The sequence below is a fragment of the Balaenoptera borealis genome (assembly GCF_965194805.1).
Source record: "Balaenoptera borealis genome assembly, chromosome: 15".
NCBI lineage: Eukaryota > Metazoa > Chordata > Mammalia > Artiodactyla > Balaenopteridae > Balaenoptera > Balaenoptera borealis.
Window position 1 is genome coordinate 11214560 of NC_138871.1, and position 18612 is coordinate 11233171.

General features: G+C 46.9%; 1 protein-coding gene across 1 annotated transcript; it reads left to right on the forward strand.

Annotated features, from left to right (window-relative positions):
• Positions 1-774: 774 nt before the first annotated feature.
• On the forward strand, positions 775-15902 carry LOC309612322 (speedy protein E4-like). The gene is made up of 5 exons (XM_082357906.1): positions 775-13233; positions 14742-14800; positions 15140-15225; positions 15568-15742; positions 15836-15902. Exons 1-5 carry the CDS (start codon positions 13134-13136, stop codon positions 15893-15895), a joined length of 480 nt encoding a protein of 159 aa, XP_082214032.1. The 5' UTR covers positions 775-13133; the 3' UTR covers positions 15896-15902.
• Positions 15903-18612: the final 2710 nt, after the last annotated feature.

Consider the following 18612-nt stretch of genomic DNA (forward strand, 5'->3'; position numbering starts at 1 on the left):
ACATGCAGTGATAATAAATACAATCCCTGTACATTAACAATTTAATATGGTGATATTTTCACAGTAATTTTAAAGTACAAATCCCCTAAGTATATACGTCCTCTGAAGCAGTTGAGTACACTACCCTGGAGAATTTTTGCCCAGCAACCCGGATGCTCTGTGTTGCTGTTCAGGCCTTCTCCCAGTAGGGGGCACTCTAAGCCAACCTAAGCACATCCACTAGGCACCATCAGCGCCCGATTCCTGGCTAAGGCCTAAGGGGTTTCATGCATCAGCCAGGCCTCCCAACAGCCCCGGAAGGTAGGGACTGGGCTGTGCTGGCCACGATCCCATATTCAGTGCCAGAGTGTTGGTATAATTACATCCTGGAACAAAAGACCATATTTGGAGCCACACTCTCTCCCCAAGGCGTTCTCTAACCCTCAAAGCCCTTCTACCTAAAACGAAGGAGCACTTGAGTTTTGTTTCCCTCTCTGACCTATGAGGGGAAAAGGAAAGGAGGCCTTAGTAAGACCATGCCTGTCCCCTGTGCTGGGAGGCCATCCAGCCAGGCCTAAGTGGTCACAGAAAGACAAGGAGAAAGGCCTTGGTAGTCTAGGGGGTCCTCAGACAGCCTGCTTGCTGTGGGCATTTCTCAGCCTCCTTTGGGGAAGAACAATCAGCCATTCCCAGAAGAGGGCTCAACGGGCCACAGACGTTCTCCCCCAGCCCAGAATCACCTCTCCCCTCCCCCACCTGCCATGCTACCTCCAACTCCAAGTGGCCCCCCCCATGCACCACGACCCTCAGTGTCAATAAGCCACACCCCCGTGGGAGTGCCCTCCCACACTGACTCTGGGCGTGGCCATGTTTTTCCTTTTCCGTCCTTTTACTTAACATGTGTGTTAAAAGCGTGTGGTTGGGTCTTGTTTTTTTATGCAATCTGGCAATTTCTGCCTTGAATTTCTGTCCTACCACTTTTCACCTACTGTAGGAAACTCTCATAGCTCAGCCTCAGCCTCCTGCACGGCTGCCATTAAGGGACTCACCTTTTCCTTGTGGTTGGATGGTGGGGAAGGCCATTGTTTGGGAGAGTCTGGGCTCATCTTTAGGTCCACCTCCTGCAGGGCTCGCAACCCAAGCACCACAGGAGTGTGTATGCTCTCTGCATTCTCTCTGCTGACCAGCTCTGTCTCCAGTGCCACTTTCCCAGCAAAATTCCAGGGGAAGGGAGAGAGCTGTTGGGCAGGGAGATGGATATTTGCATGTGGAACTCTTTCAGACCCTAACAGCTTCCCCACACCCAGGACGTTTCTTCTCAGTCTGTGCTCACCTGCCCCCAGAGAACTCCAGGGCTCTCGACTCACCTGTAGGGGGTGTGTCCCTCTGCAATTCAGCCCATCGCAGCTTCCTTACATCTACCAGTCTTTGAAAACCCCATGAAACGTATGCTTTTTATTCTACATAGTTAATTCTTTTATCAACATGGGAGGAAATTGTTTATATCTTTCTACATCGTAATCAGAAGCAGACAACCCTATCTTGCTTAAGCCACTGACATTTGTGTTTCCGTTATACAACCAAGCTTAATTCCTGGGCTCATAGTATAGAAAAGACAATCACAACTAGCACTGAAGGTGTCCAGACAGCAGGGACGGTCAAGTACACGGGCACCAGTCTCACTGGAATTGTCTCTCATGTCTGCAAGCAGCTGCTGGCCACTACAAGATTCAAAAATTGAATTTGAAAACATTTGTACTGAGTCCAAGATCTCTAGTTTGTTGGCAATTTCCCATACCTCCTCTTATTACTTATCCACTTACTTCATATATTTAAGTTTTCTTCCGGCCCTTATTGACATTTGAGTTTGATACTCACTGAACACCGAGAAATTCCGTGCATGTCCCCCAGCAATCACGTCTACTCTGCTTTCCATGCAGATATTTTACATCTCATGGCAAAGTTCCCATAAGCTCATTCATTTCTTTGCCTCTCATTTTCTACAAATATAATCATTTTCTATTAAAGTCAGATGGGAGAGTGCTTGGAATAGCATAGTGTCTCACAAATCTGGGATCCATCTTGGATCTCTTCCTAACAGTCACGAACACTGTCTAGCTCAGGGGCACTTCTCTCGCCCTTGGCATCACAAGAGAGACCTAGAGGCCACATCTGCCTGCAACGCCGGCCTCCATGGAAGACTCACATGTCTTCTGCTCTCCACCAGCAGGAGAGGGGGCACTGAGGTCTCTGGAGAGTGTGTGGCCTTGAGCACCTTTGTGCAGAGCCGGTCTCAGGGGATGTAGCCTCGGGACTGCACAGAGGAAATAATCCGAGCTATTCAGGAGGGTGTTGAGGACAGAGAGGGAAGAACAACTGTGCCTGCAGAAGCCAATCTCCCAGTCCCAACTCCACCCCACCCCATCAAAACCTGAAAGAGCTCATCGCAAAACACAACCAGCCCTTACACTAGTGAGGAAAGTGGGTCTCTCTGCACGCAAGAGACCATTAAGCAGAAACCAAATTAGGCTGGCCATCTCCTCTTTGCTTGCGCCAGGGAAGAGAAGGGAAGTCTGCAGAGGAAGAAAGTACAAAACAGCACAATTCCTTGCTTTCTTTTTTTTAAAGCTTTAAAAACCTTGAAACTATTGTAGATTCACAGAGTTGTAAGAAATAATACAGAGAGCCCGTATGTCCTTAAGCCAGGTTCCCATGGTACCAACTTGCATAACTACAGCACAATATCTCCAGCAGGAGAGGAGTTCTGAGGTCTCTGGTGCATCTGGCCTCAACCACAAAATTGCCATTAATACAATCCATCCACCTTATTTATACTTCACTGCTTTTACATTCACTCAGTTGTCTGTGCGTGTGTGTGGTTCTATGCAATTTTATCACACGTGTGAATTTGTGTGACCACCAGCAGAGTCAACATACACAACAGTCCCAGCACAAGGATTCCTCATGTTATCTCTTTAATAGCCACTTCACTTCCTACCCTCACTTCCTACTCTCACTTCCTACCCTCATCCCTAATCTCTGCCAACTACTAATATTTTCTCCATCTCTATAATTTCAATAATGCTATATAAATGGGATCATACAGTACATAACCTTTGAGATTGACTTTTTTCTCTCATAATTCTGTGAGTTATTACAGAATAACTTTCTTTTATTACTGAGCAGTGTTCTATGCTTCACTTTTCTTTAAAGGCATCTTATAGTCTCTTCTGATTTCATGGATTGATAGAAGAATGTGATTCATGTCACCTCTTCGTTTTCAAAATTGTTAGGTATAAAAAGGATCGAATGAAAAGGAAAAGAAGTGTACGTGAAGCACTCTCAGTTTGCATTTGTCTTCCTAATTTGCATTTATGAATGCAGCTTTCAGGGAAACCACTTCCTGTGTTGAACAGAGTTTGTTAATAATAACAATAAAGGCTAGAAACTCAAAATGTAACCGCAACAAAAATGTTACTGTCCTGGACCTCTGGTTACAAACAAGACGGAGTAGATGAACTTCTCCCTATTCTTCCTGCTAAGAACAGTGATAACACCTGGATATTATATATGAAACATGAGAAGACTCAAAGGTGGAGAGAAAAAAGCAGATTGGATAAGGACCCCAGGACCTGAGGAACAACACGGCAGTAAGTTTTTCAGGTTTTTTCTTGGCTTCTTATATCTCAGACGGGGCTGAAGAAGCCAGCAACCTAGAGGCTTCAATGGGTGCAGACAAAAGAACCCCCAAGAGAAGCCTGCTCTTTTTAGCCAAAGGATCAGGAAAACGGCAACCTAGCAAGACAGAAAACTTTTGGGCAATAACCACCATACTCCAGACAAACACCATGAAAAAAAGGGGACCCGCACTTGTTACTGAAGGCTGAGTGAAGAACCTGAACTTCCACCCTCTTCTGGTTGTAACAAGATGCTCTGCCCTTCCCTCCACAGCCAGGATGGTGTCAGTCAGGGCTGAGTGAGAGCCCAGAATTCTCATCCATGCCTGGCAACAATGAGGCATGCCCCCACCACGTGCAGTGCCAGTGGAAGCCACACAGAGATCCTGGACTCTCAGATGAGCAACCACTAAATAACTGACACAAAGAAATACACTCAAAAACACTACAAAGCCAAAATGAAATTATAAAATATATTCAAGCAACTCACAGGAAGGCAGGAAAAAGGAAACAGAGAGACAAAAGAGAGAACAAAAAGGAAACAAAAAAGAAAATGGCAGACTTAGCCCTAACATATGAATCCTGACGTTAAATGTAAATAGTCTAAATACACCTCTGAGGGACTTCCCTGGCGGTCCAGTGGTTAAGGCTCTGTGCTTCCACTGCAGGGGGCATGGGTTCGATCCCTGGTCAGGGAACTAAGATCCTGCATGCTGCACGGTGTGGCCAATAAATGAATGAATGAATAAATAAATAAATACACCTATTAAAAGGCAGAGATTGGCAGAGTGCACTGGAAAACATGACCCAACCATATACCGTCTACATGAAATTCACTTCAAATATAACAATAGAGGTAGGTTGGCCATAAAAGAATGGAAAAAGATACGCTATGTAAACATCAGTCAAAAGAAAACAGAATGGCTACATTCATATCAAATAAAGTAAACTTCAGAGCAAAGAAAATTTCTCAAAAGATGTAATAGGAAATGTTATCTAAATGTTCCCAAAATACACAGAACAATTCCAAGCTCTTTCTCAAAGCCAAATCCGTGACAACTCTACTTGGGAACTCTGAGTATTTCCTCTAGCTGCCCAGCTGAGAAGACAGTAACTAAGCTACTCTTCTCCCCGAAATGGAAGAAGGTGAGCACCCAGTGTACAAAAGGGGCTCTTTGAGAAAAAGGCTCAGAGCAGATTTGTCTCATCAAGGACTCCAGCTACATCCCAGCTAAGTGAAGAAGCGAGACAAGAGATGCACAGGCCAAAAAGGATTGCTCCACTTGGCTCCCACCCACACTCTGGGGATCATACATTAACAGATGTTAGCCCCAGATGCACCAAGAGAGTGCTGCGGGGAGAGAGGAGGGGTGATTCAAGATTCTTGAGAATAAACAGAGGTTTCCACCAAACCTGTCACAATCCAGGTCAACGTTGCAAGCTCTTCCGTAAGCTCTGGTCATCTGAGGGCAGTACTCAGGGAGTGCCCGGCACAGGGAGGAGACTGCCGGCTGTGGGGGTTGGGATCATTCTGTGGAGTTCTCCTCCTTGACTTCAGTACCATCCGGTGGATCCAACGTATCTCCATTCACAATTTAAAACAGTCTCCAAATCTTGTCAAAGCAACCGGTTTATACCATCCACCCACTGCAAGAGATGAATTTACAGTATTGTACTGGGTCCCTGGGTGCATTCCAGAGTGAGATGTGGTTACTCAGCTTTAAGGCTGAGGAACAGAAATTACCCTCCTAGTCTAAACTGCAGCTTCTATACTTGTTCTACATCTTTATTCAAATTCATTAAGTCATTAGTCCCTACTGGGAGAATGGTACATGTACATGCATTGCTGTGTGGTTCACAAAGGTATGTTCAAGGTTATTATATTACAGTACCCTCAGAATCACAGGCATAACTAACTCGTCCAGAGTGATTCAGATTAGTCATAATGCCTTGAATCTAGGACACCTGTCTCTCAGTGCGGGGGCAGCACCAGATCCACACTGGGGAAAACAGCAAGTCCCATGGGATATGTTTCCATTCATCCTCTGCTGTACCTCTGTGAGTTCATGGTTTTTCCTCTGTTGCTGACGGTGTAACCCTAACAAAGGCCTCCTCTAATTTCAGTAATCAAATATGACCTGGTCAGCCGAGAGCATGCGGGGATGCCCTCATAAGCCCTGATAGTGTGTCTCAGGAAAGTTGACTTCTCGACGTGCAGCTACAGCAGCGACCTCTATCGAACGTGAATGTTGGCGTCCATTCCACAAAAAAACTGTAAAGTCTCTACTGTGTTCTTCAAAAGGCCATGCAAGAATCATCCTCCTGACCCCCTCCTGGACTCACAGCGCAAACCTGCAGTGGAAAGAACAGCCAACATCCTACCACCACCACCACCAACGCCCACAGAGAAAGCCAGTTGGGTTCACAGCTCACCCCCTATCAAGGACGAGGCAGTGGAGGAAACCCACAGACATCTTCCCAGCATCAGCAGCCAGAGACAGAGCCCAGCTGCACTTTGCTGCTAGCAGTCTCATAAAGACGGGGATACAGAGGCTGGTACCACAAGCATCACCACCATTACCACCACACGGGAAAAGAAACGAGCTTTGCAGAGCTTCTCAGCACAGGAAGGGTGGAAACAGAGGTGAACACTTAAGTGAAAGACCAAGATAGCCTCCTCCCTCTCCGCCTTCGAGTTCAGAGAGCTGACACCACCAGGAAGGGAGGCAAGGAGGACACACCTCTCCTCCCCTTGACTCCAGAATGATCCCAGGAAGCTCCACGGCCATCAGCACCCTACTTAACACCCAAGTCATAGGCAAGTTGAGAGAGGGAATGTTTTAAAGGAAAAGCATAGGGGCTTCCCTGGTGGCGCAGTGGTTAAGAAACCGCCTGCCAATGCAGGGGACACGGGTTCGAGCCCTGGCCCGGGAGGATCCCACATACCGTGGAACAACTGAGCCCATGCGCCACAACTACTGAGCCTGCACTCTGGAGCCCGCGAGCCACAACTACTGAAGCCTGCTCTCCACAACTACTGAAGCCTGCGCGCCTAGAGCCCGTGCTCCGCAACAAGAGAAGAGACCGCAATGAGAAGCCCGTGCACCGCAACAAAGAGTAGCCCCCGCTCGCCGCAACTAGAGGAAAGCCCGCTCACAGCAACGAAGACCCAGCGCAGCCAAAAATAAATAAATCAATAATAAAGGAAAAGTATGACCCCTTCGATTTAGTCCTGCATAGACATGGCCTGAGGAAGCGAAAGAAGAGAGAGAATACTCTCTGTCAAGCCCCCCATCCCCCCACCCACCCTGGAATCCCCTGCTAGTGGTTCTTGGAGCTAAATCCTGAAGAGCAGAGCCCCTGGCCAGGCTCAGAAGCTGATGCGTCCTGTGTGCTCTCCACATGGCATTCAAAATTTTTTAATTTGTCGCCATTGTTTAAAATTTGGAAGATTTCACATTAAAAAAAATATAATTTCTGGCTTCTTTTGAAACATCATAAGACCCAGACTCCCGCGAGTTAAGAATCCCCTGCCTAAGCCAACATGTGGAACTGGGGTGGGTGACAGCCACTCCCCATGACTGATGCCCTCTCGAACCCTCTAGGCCTCCAGCTCTGTGGCCTCTCTGGCTTCACCGTGGTGGTGCTGACTGGTCCCAGAAGACATCTGTGGTGGAGTCCACGCTAGTGACAATGCCAAACTTGCCTCCCCCCACCCCATCTATGCTGGAGATTTCTAGGACATAAAAATTTCCAGAATATAGACTCCATAAAGAAGCTCCTGCTCCCTTTCCCTTCACCACACTCCCCGCTCCCCGCAAACAAAACAAAACAAAACAAAAAAATTGCCCTCCAAGAGTCACATCTCACTAGGAGAAAACTTATCTGGTGTGAAATCTGAAGAATGGAGGAAGCAGGAATCTAGCCACCAAGCTGAAGGGCAGCCCTGGCTTCAAGGATAACCCCTCAATGGGCTGGAATTAGGGGTGGAGACCACAGACCCAACCAGAGTCAGGAATAGTGTCTCGGAGGGAGAAGATGCCCTCAGCTCCAGACCCCACAGGGCACTTCTCATGGGGCACAAGTCAGAGGGAACCATGGCAGAACCTGCGGTCACTCCACCCCAAAACTTGGCACCCAGGTTCCCAGTGGGAAGAATGCTTTTCAAGGGATCTGGCCTCTGCCATGTAGTGCTTGTGTGTGGTCTTGGGTTAGACCCTGGTGCTTTCAGGGCCACTGTTTTCTCATTTATCAATAAAGAGTTTAAAATGAGTAAATTTCAAATGGCTTTTAGCAATGAAATATTTTTTTCAAACTGATTTCTCTACCAATCCCCAGTTAAAAAAAAAAAAAAACAGACACGCATTAGAGTAGTGGTTGCCTAGAGCTGGAGGTGAGAATGGGGAGTGACTGCAAATGAGCAGGAGGGATCTTTTGGGGGGATGGACATGTTCCAAAATTAGACTGTGGTGATCATTGTTGAACTCCGTGTAAATACACTAAAATTCATTGAATTGTATGTTTAAAATGAGTGACTATTATGTAACATACATCAATAAAGCAGTTTAAAACAACCCAATCAAAAAATGGGCTGAAGACCTAAATAGTCCTTTCTCCAAAGAAGACATACAGATGGCCAATAGGCACATGAAAAGCTGTTCACCATTGTTAATTATTAGAGAAATGCAAATCAAAACTACAATGAAGTACCACCTCACACCAGTCAGAATGGGCATCATTAAAAAGTCTACAAATAGGAATTCCCTGGTGGTCCAGTGGTTAGGACTCAGTGCTTCCACTACAGGAGGCACAGGTTTGATCCCTGATCAAGGAACTAAGATCCCACATGCCATGCGGCACAGCCCAAAAAAAAAAAAAAAGTCTACAAATAACAAATGCTGGAGAGGATGTGGAGAAAAGAGAACCCTCCTACACTGATGGTGGGAATGTAAACTGATGCAGCCACTATGGAAAACAGTATGGAGTTTCCTCAAAAAACTGAAAATAGAGTTACCATATGATCCAGCAATCCCACTATCCCACTCCTGGGTGTATATCCGAATAAAACTAATTCAAAAAGATACATGCACCCCTATGTTCACAGCAGCACTATTCACAATAGCCAAGACATGGAAGCAACCTAAATGTCCATCAACAGATGAATGGATGTGGTTCATATATACAATGGAATATTACTCAGCCACAAAAAAGAATGAAATAATGCCATTTGCAGCAACATGGATGGACCTAGAGATTATCATACTAAGCAAAGTATGTCAGAAAGAGACAAATACCATATGATATCACTTATATGTGGAATCTAAAATATGACACAAATGAACCTATCTACAAAACAGAAACAGACTCACAGACATAGAGAACAGACTTGTGGTTGCCAAGGGGGAATGGGGGTGGGGAACGGATGGATTGGGAGGTTGAGATTAGCAGATGCAAACTATTATATATAGAATGGATAAACAACAAGGTCCTACTGTATAGCACAGGGAACTATATTCAATATCCTATGATATACCATAATGGAAAAGAATATGAAAAAGAATATGTATGATATATATATATATATATATATATATATATATATATATATATATATATATATGTATGTATAACTGAATCACTTTGCTGTACAGCAGAGGTTAACACAACATTGTAAATCAACTATATTTCAATAAAATTTTTTAAAAACTGATAGAAGCAAAGAACAGATGGATGGTTACCAGAAGCAGGGACTGGGGGGCAGGTGAAATGGTTGAAGGTGGTCGAAAGGTATAAACTTCCAATTATAAAAGAAATAAGTCCTGAGGATGTGATGTACAGCATGGTGACTATATAATTAACACTGCTGTATGGTGTACTTGAGAGGTGCTAAGAAAGTAAGTCCTAAAAGTTCTTATTACAGGGAAAAAAATTTTTTTGTAACTATATGAGGTGATAAATGTTAACTAAACTTAGACTGTGGTGACCATTTTGCAATATATACATATGTCAAGTAGTTATACTGTACACCATAAACTTATACAGTGTTGTACCTCAATTTCATTTCAATAAAACCAGAAGAAAAAAATGGTTAAAAAAAAGAGGATGTTAAAAGATAAGCTATAGACTGGGAGAAAATATTTGCAAACCACATATCTTACAAAGGACTTGTATCTGGGATATACGTAAAAAGCTCTCAAAACTCAACAGTAAAGAAGTAGTTCAATTAGAAAAAAAACATGAACAGAGATTTCACCAAAGAGGATATACAGACAGCAAATAAACACATGAAATCAATATCATCATGGAATATCATTAGAGAAGTGCCAATTAAAACCACAACGAGATATGGTTAAAATAAAAAGTGATAACCCAAATGCTGACAATGATGTGGAGAAAGTGGATCACTGATACATTCCTGGTGGGGATGTAAAATGATAGGGCCACTCTAGAAGAGTATGGCAGATTCTTACAAAACTAAATATGCACTTGACCATAGAACCATGGATTCCTACTAAGCAATAAAAAGGAATAAACTATTGATTTATGCAACAAATTAAATAGTTCTCAAGGGAATTATGCAAATTAAAAATAAAAGCCAGATCAGAAGATAATACACTGTTTCCGTTTATGTATTTTTGAAATAACAAAATTATATAGATGAAGAAGAGAATAGTGGTTGCCAGGGGTTGTGGGTGGAGATACAATAAAAAAGTAGCATGAAGGATCCTTATAATAGAACTGTTCTATACCTTTGTGGTGGTGTACATGAGTGTACACATGTGATAAAATTGCACAGAACTAAATACACACATAAGTGATTGCATATAAAACTGGGGAAATCTGAATAAGGTCAATGGGTTTTATCAATGCCAATTTCCTATTGTGATACTGTGGTATAGATATGCAAGTTTGTATCACTGAAGGAAATTTGGTGAAAGGTATATAGGATGTGTCATTACTTACAACTGCGTTTATGAATCTACAATTATCTCAAAATGAAAAAGTTAATTTTTAAAATCTCAATATGATCATAGTTAAACACCAATCAGAAGGGAGTAAAAATAAACTACACTGGGAAGGAGACGCAAGAGGGAGGAGATATGGGGATATATATATATGTATAGCTGATTCATTTTGTTATAAAGCAGAAACTAACACACCATTGTAAAGCAATTATACTCCAATAAAGATGTTTAATAAATAAATAAAAATCAAATAAAGTACATTAATAACTTTACTATGAATATTAATCAACTTGTAATTTTGTATTTTCTCCATTTTTTGATATATGGATGAATCACTTTCTTTTGGAATCATTAATTGGTTAGATGAAACACAAGATGAGGTTCAGAGGTAATACTGGGGTAAGAGGAAGTGATCCCAGTGTTCAGGCTGGGACACTAACTCCTTCCTCCTTGAGGCCCACAGTCTTTTCCTTGAGAGCCTTTTATAAACCAAAGAGCAGGTCCTGGTGGAATGGTGTGATGTCATCAGTGACTCATGGCAAGGGCTCCGGAATCTCGGAAGCCATTTGATCCCGAACACTTGGCTACAGTCAGTGCTCTTCTCACGCTGTTGTGAGGCTGCATTCTGGGAAAAGGTGAGGGCCTAGATCTTGAGGGAGCTTCCAGGTGCTTACCTGGGGTGGGCGTCACTCTCTTCTGTACTAAGGTGAGTCTTGGATCCTGAACTATGTTCCTCCAAGCTGTCGCAGGGGATGGGGAAGGGATCACCTGTGAACCTCCAGATGAGTGACTGGGATGCAGTAGGAATACAAATAGGTCTCGAGTTTGGGGAGAAAAGAGAACAGGAGGGGATGTGGGCAAAAGGAGAACGAAATGAATATGGGGGAAGGAGGAGAGATAGTAAAGCGACTCTACAGAGAACTCGACCTCGAGAGCCCCGGGAGCATGTGGACACTTTGTCACTCAGGAGGAACACTGCCTTCGGAGGTGGCAGGCGGCACTGGCCTTCTTGAGGGGGAACTGCCTCAATCAGCTTCCAGGGCCATTTCGGACAGGCCTGGGCTACTCTAGTCAGATTTTTGCCAGGTTGGATTGCTGTAACTTTATAGTGGTTCACAGGGATACTTAGGCAGAGCCGATGACATAAGCGTGTAAGGTAGGCCAGCTCAACCCTAATGGAAATGTGACTGAGGCTCAACTGTGGCTGCCACTAGCCTTCTTCCCCTGAGCACCGCTCAGACACGAGTTCTAATCCCAAGTCCAAAGAGCTCTAGCCACGGTCAAGGAACAAATCCTAGGCAAATTAGGTCAGCATTTCCTCATCTATAAACAGGCAAGTTACACACCTTACCTCACACCTCCTTGTAAGGATTGAATGAGGTAATCCCAATGCACTAATCAATATCTGAAGTTTACTAAGCAATTATTGTTAGCTAATGTTATTGTCATTTTAATTATTATTAGGTCTCACAAGAAGCAGGTTCAGTGGAAAGAAATGGCCTGGTCAGAATCAAGTTGGTTTCTTTCCATTTTTTTGTATCCAGAAAAGACAGGATATCCCTCTGAGCTCCACATCGGCTGCCTCAGAGACTGCTGCAAGCCCACAGGACCTGGCAAAAGAGAGTCAGAGGCAAAGGCAGCGCATGGAAGGGAAGCCAGGTGTGTGTGGTCATTCACACTTATCCCTGCTCTCTGAATGAATGAAGGTGATAGATCATCATGGCTCCAGCATCACTTCTTCTTCCCTGGACTCTCATGAGTGTGGGTCTGCAGGGCAGGGGAAAGGGTGTCCAGGGTGAGACAGGAGGTCACTCTCTTGTTCACCTTTGTAGTTATTAAAGACATCGATGACCAGAGAGTTTCACATTTGTCTCCACAGAGGTGCCCCCCAGACAGAAAGATCCATGGAAGGGGCAGAGGAGAGCAGTTTTTCCCTGGCAAAGAAAGGTAAATATTAATTCAGTTCCTACCCTCCTTTATAGACAAAGTGCAAAGGGGGTGATGGCCATTCTTATCCTTCAGATGTCACATGCAACATACTCAAGGTGAGTGAGAAGCGAAGAGCGCAGTGTTTCCCAGGGGGGTCCCTCCCCTCATCACACGGGGTCCTTCCTCTCTCCTGGCAGCTGCTCAGGATGGGAGCCCTCTGGCCTCCAGTTCTGCCTCTCCAGAGGCTGTCTCTGAGCAGAGAACCCGGAGGATGAGAGGCCAGAAGAGGAAGAGACTGATGGATGTCAAGGGAGGTGTGGTGTCCTCAGCTTCCTTGGCCCTGAACAGAACATCAGTTACTGCTGAGTAACCACTTGTTGTCTTGTCTTCAGGAGGCAGGGTTCAACCTTCAGGGTGAGCTGCAAGGGAAGACTCAGGACCTCCCAGGTGGGTCAGGTCTGTGCTCACACAGAGTCTTGTTCCTGCAGCTGCCCAGGAGAGCAGCGCCCTGGCCTCCGATCCCACCTCCTCGGAAGCTGTCTCCGAGCTGAAGTCCTGGAAGAAGTGTGGGCAGAGGAGGAACATGTGGACCGTCAATCATGTTGAGGGAACGAAACTCAGGATGAACAAGAGAAGATCCAGTTATCGTCCAGAAGACCAGGAGGCCTTCTACCGGCTGCTGGGTCTGTGCTCTGAGCCGGTGGAGTGTCAGGTCCCTTCCACACCGAGGATCCCAGAGGCTCCAGGATCATGGCCAAACCTCCCCCTGGGGCTCAGAGCTGTGAGGTATCCAGGTGGCACAGAAGCAGATCACTCTGTTTCCACAGTTCTACTGCGGTGCTGATGGGTTTTCATCTGAGACAAGTTCTTGGAGGGCGAAGGGAAAAAAGCACTCACGGTTGAGTCTTCAATTATCAAGACATTTTAGGACAAATCAAGGGAGGAATCCCCTGCCCACATTTATTCCCTCCAGTTAAGATTTTAGAGATTAGTGATGAAAGGACAAACTAGATCTCGCTGCCTTTATGCTCAAAGTGGGAGGAGACCAAAAAAAATTACAGAAATAAGTTGCTCTCAGCCAGTGACAAATGCAGAGAAGGAAAAGGCAATGACACCTAGAGATGGGCTGTGAGCAAGAGTAGGAGAGCTTTGTGACACAGATATTCAGGGAAGGTCTGCAGAGAAGGTGATGTCAGGACCAGAGGCAGGACCGAGTGTGGCAGGTTGGGGGATGGACACGGAGCTGACACTGCCCAATGCAGCACACACTAGCCACATGCAGTTCTTCAAATTTAATTCTACGTGAGTTAAAATAAACTTCTGAAATTCAGTTCCTGGTTCTCACCAGCCACATTTCATAAGCTCAGTAGCCACACGCGGCTAATGGCTACCGTACTGGACAGCAAGCTACAGAATATTTTCATCATCACAGAAAGCAATGCCCTTCTGGGAGCCAGGCGGCCTGGACAAGGGTCAGGGAGGGCGAAATGATCCATGACCCCTCCATCCTCCTGTCTGGGTAAATGTCATTGTCTGGGGCAAGGTGTGAAGGACAAGGAGGACCTGGCATTCTCAGGCCATCACTGGAAAATGGCACCTCCAGGGACAACTCTAATCCCAGATGAGCCTGCTGGGGCCAGGGGAGGCCAGGTCATTATCAGCAGGAAGTGAAGGGGTCCAGGAGAAGGAGGGTAGAATGCCCAGTGCCCCCCCACCCCCGCCCAGGGGGGTATGAACTCTCCACTGCCCACATAGGATGCTCAGTTATCAGGTGGGGCAGGAAAGCGTTGCACAGTCACAGTATGATGAAGTGACAGGGATGTAGTACCCAGAGGCCCAAGGCCACAGCCAAGCTTTGGCTCGAGGAAAGTTATGCTAAACTTTGAGAACCAGTTCATATCTCTTTATGAAACACACATACCCACCCATGTGTTGAAGATTAAATAACAATAGCAAAATCCCTGCCCCACAGTTGAGACTCACTCTCCCTGGGTCAATGGAAGGAACAGCTTTGTCACTGTTAAGGCTCTGAGCCTTCCTGGGGGAAGAGAGCTGACTCTACTTCCTGAAACAGAGGAACTGGGAGAAGTTTCCAGTTCTCCTCCTCCCTGTGAAATGTCCCACAGCCCCAGGCTCGCTGCTCCCAGAAGGGCTGCTCCAAGGCCCTCATCGCGTCTCCCTTCCTTTACAGAGGACCCTGTTATCCAGAGCTTCTTGGAAGCTGATATTTTCCTGAAAGTGTCTGACAAGGTACTCACAGCACTATAATTATGAGGGACCAAGGGGTCCCTGGGGGTAGGGACGGAGGACAAGGTGTCTGCCTGAGCAGAAGCCCTGGAGAGACCCGCCCTTGGTGCCAGAAAGGAAGAAAGGACACACTGCCGGTGCCCCGGCCCTTGGGCATCTCCTCCCTGGCCTCCCGTCAGCTCATCTCCGCATGTCAAAGGGCCATGAGACCCTTAGCAAGCCCCACCCTGGGTGGCTTTCCCACCTTGCCTCTGGATGGGGGCGGGACGCATGGCCCACTCAGGACACTGGCCCTGCCATCGACCCCTGGCCACCCCTCCCCCACCCTCTGTCTCCACGCAGTACCTGCTCTCCATGGTGGTGGAGTACTTCGGGCGTGTCGGGCTGCCTGGTCACCTCTACAACAGGATCCACTTCTTCCTGGCCCTGTGAGCAATGCCCGAGGGCCCCGAGTGGTGGTTCAAGGCCCTCAAGGGGTCACATGGTCAGAGGAGGGGAAGGCAATGAGGAAGGTCCTGGGACAATGAACGTAGCCAGGAAACACCATTTGCTGCCCAGAGACTGAGGGAAAGTCCCAGGGAAATGGCGACAGCCAGAACCTTGACCTGGGCCGGGCACAGCGTGGGCCCAGCAGCCTTGGTGCTGAGGACGGTCCTGCCCTCTGTGGGCCCGGGTGCTCCTCCAGGATGACCTCAGCAGCCTCTCTCCACTGCCTCGCCTGAGAGTCCTCGTGGGGGCCGGGACCAGCGAGCCCTCTTTTCTGGTGGCAGCTACATCGCCTCCGACATGGAGGAGGACAACCCCACGTCCAAGCGGAGCATCTTCCAGTTCCTGCTGGGCAGGGAGCACTGGCCAGACCGCTACAAGGAGTTCCTCAAGGTGAAGGTGGAATTCTTCCATGCGATGGGGCACCGAGCCTGGGTCACCCCGGATTTGTGTGAGGAGGTCTGTCGGGGATGAGGGCCGGGGAGCGCACCCCAGAGGTGGAGGGGCTGGGCCCCTCCTGCAGGCGCTCGCCCTGCTGTGCTTCCCTTTCAGATCCAGGCCCAGAACCCACATCACTGGGTCTGGAGTCGAGCGCGCCAGTGCGCCCCCTAGGTTCCCAAGGAATGGAGCAGGGGCTGCAGGTGGTCCAGGTGAGTACTGGGCCTCCTGGTGGGGACAACCCCACCCCGTGCCCTGTAGCCACCTCCAGGGCTGGTGGTCACGAGGAAGCGCCACTGCATCCCTTAATGCACGGTTAGCCTAGTAAGGGCTCTGAGAACTCCCACGGTACAGAAAGTAATTACTGTGTTTATACAGAAATTCTCCAAATGGATTCAATTATGGAATCGTTTACTATGCTATACAAGGTCCCAATTTGTATACCAATTTCTTTTTTTTCTTCTTTTTTAGGAAAACTCTTGGAAATGCTGATCTAAGTAATGAATGAAAACCTCTGCAGGGTTTTGATCTGAGTTGCATTTTTAAATATAAATACATGAAAAACACTGAGGTCATCCTTTCTGGAAAAGGAGCCATTACCATGGTGGCTCTTGGGAGAAAAGAGAACGATTCACTCCAACACGTCATCACAGGTTTTGTGCGCTTTGCTCGCACTTGCTGCAAGCTACCCTGAGCGGGGCCCCTGCAGGACGTGTCAGGGTCTAGCCTCACGTGGACGCAAGGAGCTCCTAGGGCTCTCTGGTCTCTGAACAAATAAGCTCGCTGGAAAATAAAGGAAACAAGTACACATGCAGAGCTGTGAGGAAGCCCGTGACAAACGACACATGCACAGACGGATCACCTGACTAGCATCACACGCTTTAGCATTTGTTTTCCTTGGCTTAAATTTCATTTTTATGTGTGGATTTACTTGCAGTGGAGGGAGATCTTCTCTGAAATGCGTAAGGAACCCTTCGCTTGGGCAGACGGCTGTACTAGGACAATCCTGTGAGCTGAGCCCCCCACCCTTTGCCTCACTGCAGGGGCCCATTCTGACCCCAGGAGAAAGAAAAGGAGAGAGAAAAGCAGGGCAAGTGTGTTCTGAGATAAACCGAATTTGGTATGAAGTTTCATTCATCCCCCAGGTTTTTATTTGAGGACCAAGAATATGTCAGGACTACATATTCCTACTGTATATAGCAGGAGTCTCAAAATTCGAAAGAAAATAGTGTTTTTACTACAATAAAAAAAAAGAAAGAAAGAAAGAAAGAAAAACATCCGGGGCCTCTCCTGGATCTGGTCACTCCTAAGAGCGCTGAGGGTGACAGCTGATTTTCCCGGGGCCCCTGTCCTACACGCACCTTGTGCTGTGGTGCTGACAGCTTCCTCGCTGGGGGGTCTGCCTTCCACTCTGATCTCACTTTCTCTCTTTTCTTGTAGCTCCTGCCCCCCTCTCCCTCCCCCACCATGGGGCCTCCAGGCAGCCGTAGAGGGACAGCACTGGGCCTCCAGCTCTCCTCAGGCCCGCGGACCATGGCAGCCCAAACCTGGGGTGTCGAAACCAGCCAGTGGCACGATGGGCCCCAGCCTTCCAGTGGGTGTCAGCTGACAAAGGCCCTGACCCCTGAGTACTCTGAAAGGGTCTAGCAGTAACATGGAGGGGGGCACCCAAGGGAGACAAGAGACCAGAGCAGGAGCCTCCACAGAGACTGAGGATGGGCAGAGGGAGAAGGGACAGAAAGTCAGGAAGAGGCCTGGACCACCAAGGAGGAGGAAACTGAGAAGAGCCCAAAGAAACGACTAGAAGGTAGTGAGGAAAAGAGGCGGAGACAGGAAGGAGAGAAACACATGAGGAGAGAGGAGGACAAACAGCATCTAATCTGCTGGAGAGCAGCCTTATCCAGTGAAGAGATGGGACATTTCAGCTGAAGGACTGAGGGAAGGCATGGAGAACATCAGTGGGCCGACCTAAGGCTGACACAGAGTGGGAACAGAAGGGGGGAATCGTATGCTATCGTTCACTCTGACATTACAGAAATAACCCAACCTTCAAACTCAGAGAAGGGAGAGAGCAGGGGAGGGGCTCATGAATGCTGCCTCGGGGAGAGGTGGGGAGGTGCCAGGGTGCCATCAAAGCTGGAAACAAGACAGTGGAAGCTGAGGTAAGGAAAAGAGGGATTCAAGGAATCCTATGAAGGTATTAGTGTTAAATGCAGTCACAAAAACACGAGCCATTCTAAATGCCAAAGTCATGAATACAACAAATTTTGAGAGCAGAGAAAACAGACCAAATAAAGATACACAGTAAATATAAGAAGTGAGGTATAAATATAGAAATATAAAAACTAGACACACCTTAGATCACATTATTAATAAATCTGAACTCACTACTAAAAGAAAAAGATCTTCAGATTGAATCACAAAGCAAAACCCAGCTGTGCGGTTTGTAAGAGCTCATCCTTAAATCATCAGAGCTGCGAGGGGTACACCAACAGACATGCCCAACTGAGAGTAGGAACTGTGATTTTTACACCAAGGGAAGGAAAATTAAGGCTCAAAACCCTTCAGAGACCGAGAAGGTCACTTGGGGTCGGGGTGGTGGGTCCTGGTGGCACCTGTCCAGCATTAACGGCCATCCCAGGGCCTGGGCTGGTCCACTGCAGCTTGATTTGCTCAGTGATGTTCAGGTTTACAGCTCTCTATATGTATAGCCCCTTCAGGTAGGAAGTTTTATTACTGGGCAGCTGCTATACAGTATTACCGGGTAATCACTGCAATTGCCAGACAGAAACTATCTAGCTCTTCGTCTCTTTTTTTTCCCATGGAAATGTCTAATTTTGCCAAGAAATTTCTGGTAAGGTTCCCAGGAACCTCACAGTCAAGTCTTATAA

Coding starts and splice junctions, on each gene's coding strand:
- LOC309612322 (XM_082357906.1), top strand. CDS start 13,134: ATGTGGACCGTCAATCATGTTGAGGGAACGAAACTCAGGATGAACAAG. Junction 13,234..14,741: donor GGCCTTCTACCGGCTGCTGG/GTCTGTGCTCTG, acceptor CTTCCTTTACAG/AGGACCCTGTTATCCAGAGC. Junction 15,743..15,835: donor CCCCGGATTTGTGTGAGGAG/GTCTGTCGGGGA, acceptor CTTCCCTTTCAG/ATCCAGGCCCAGAACCCACA.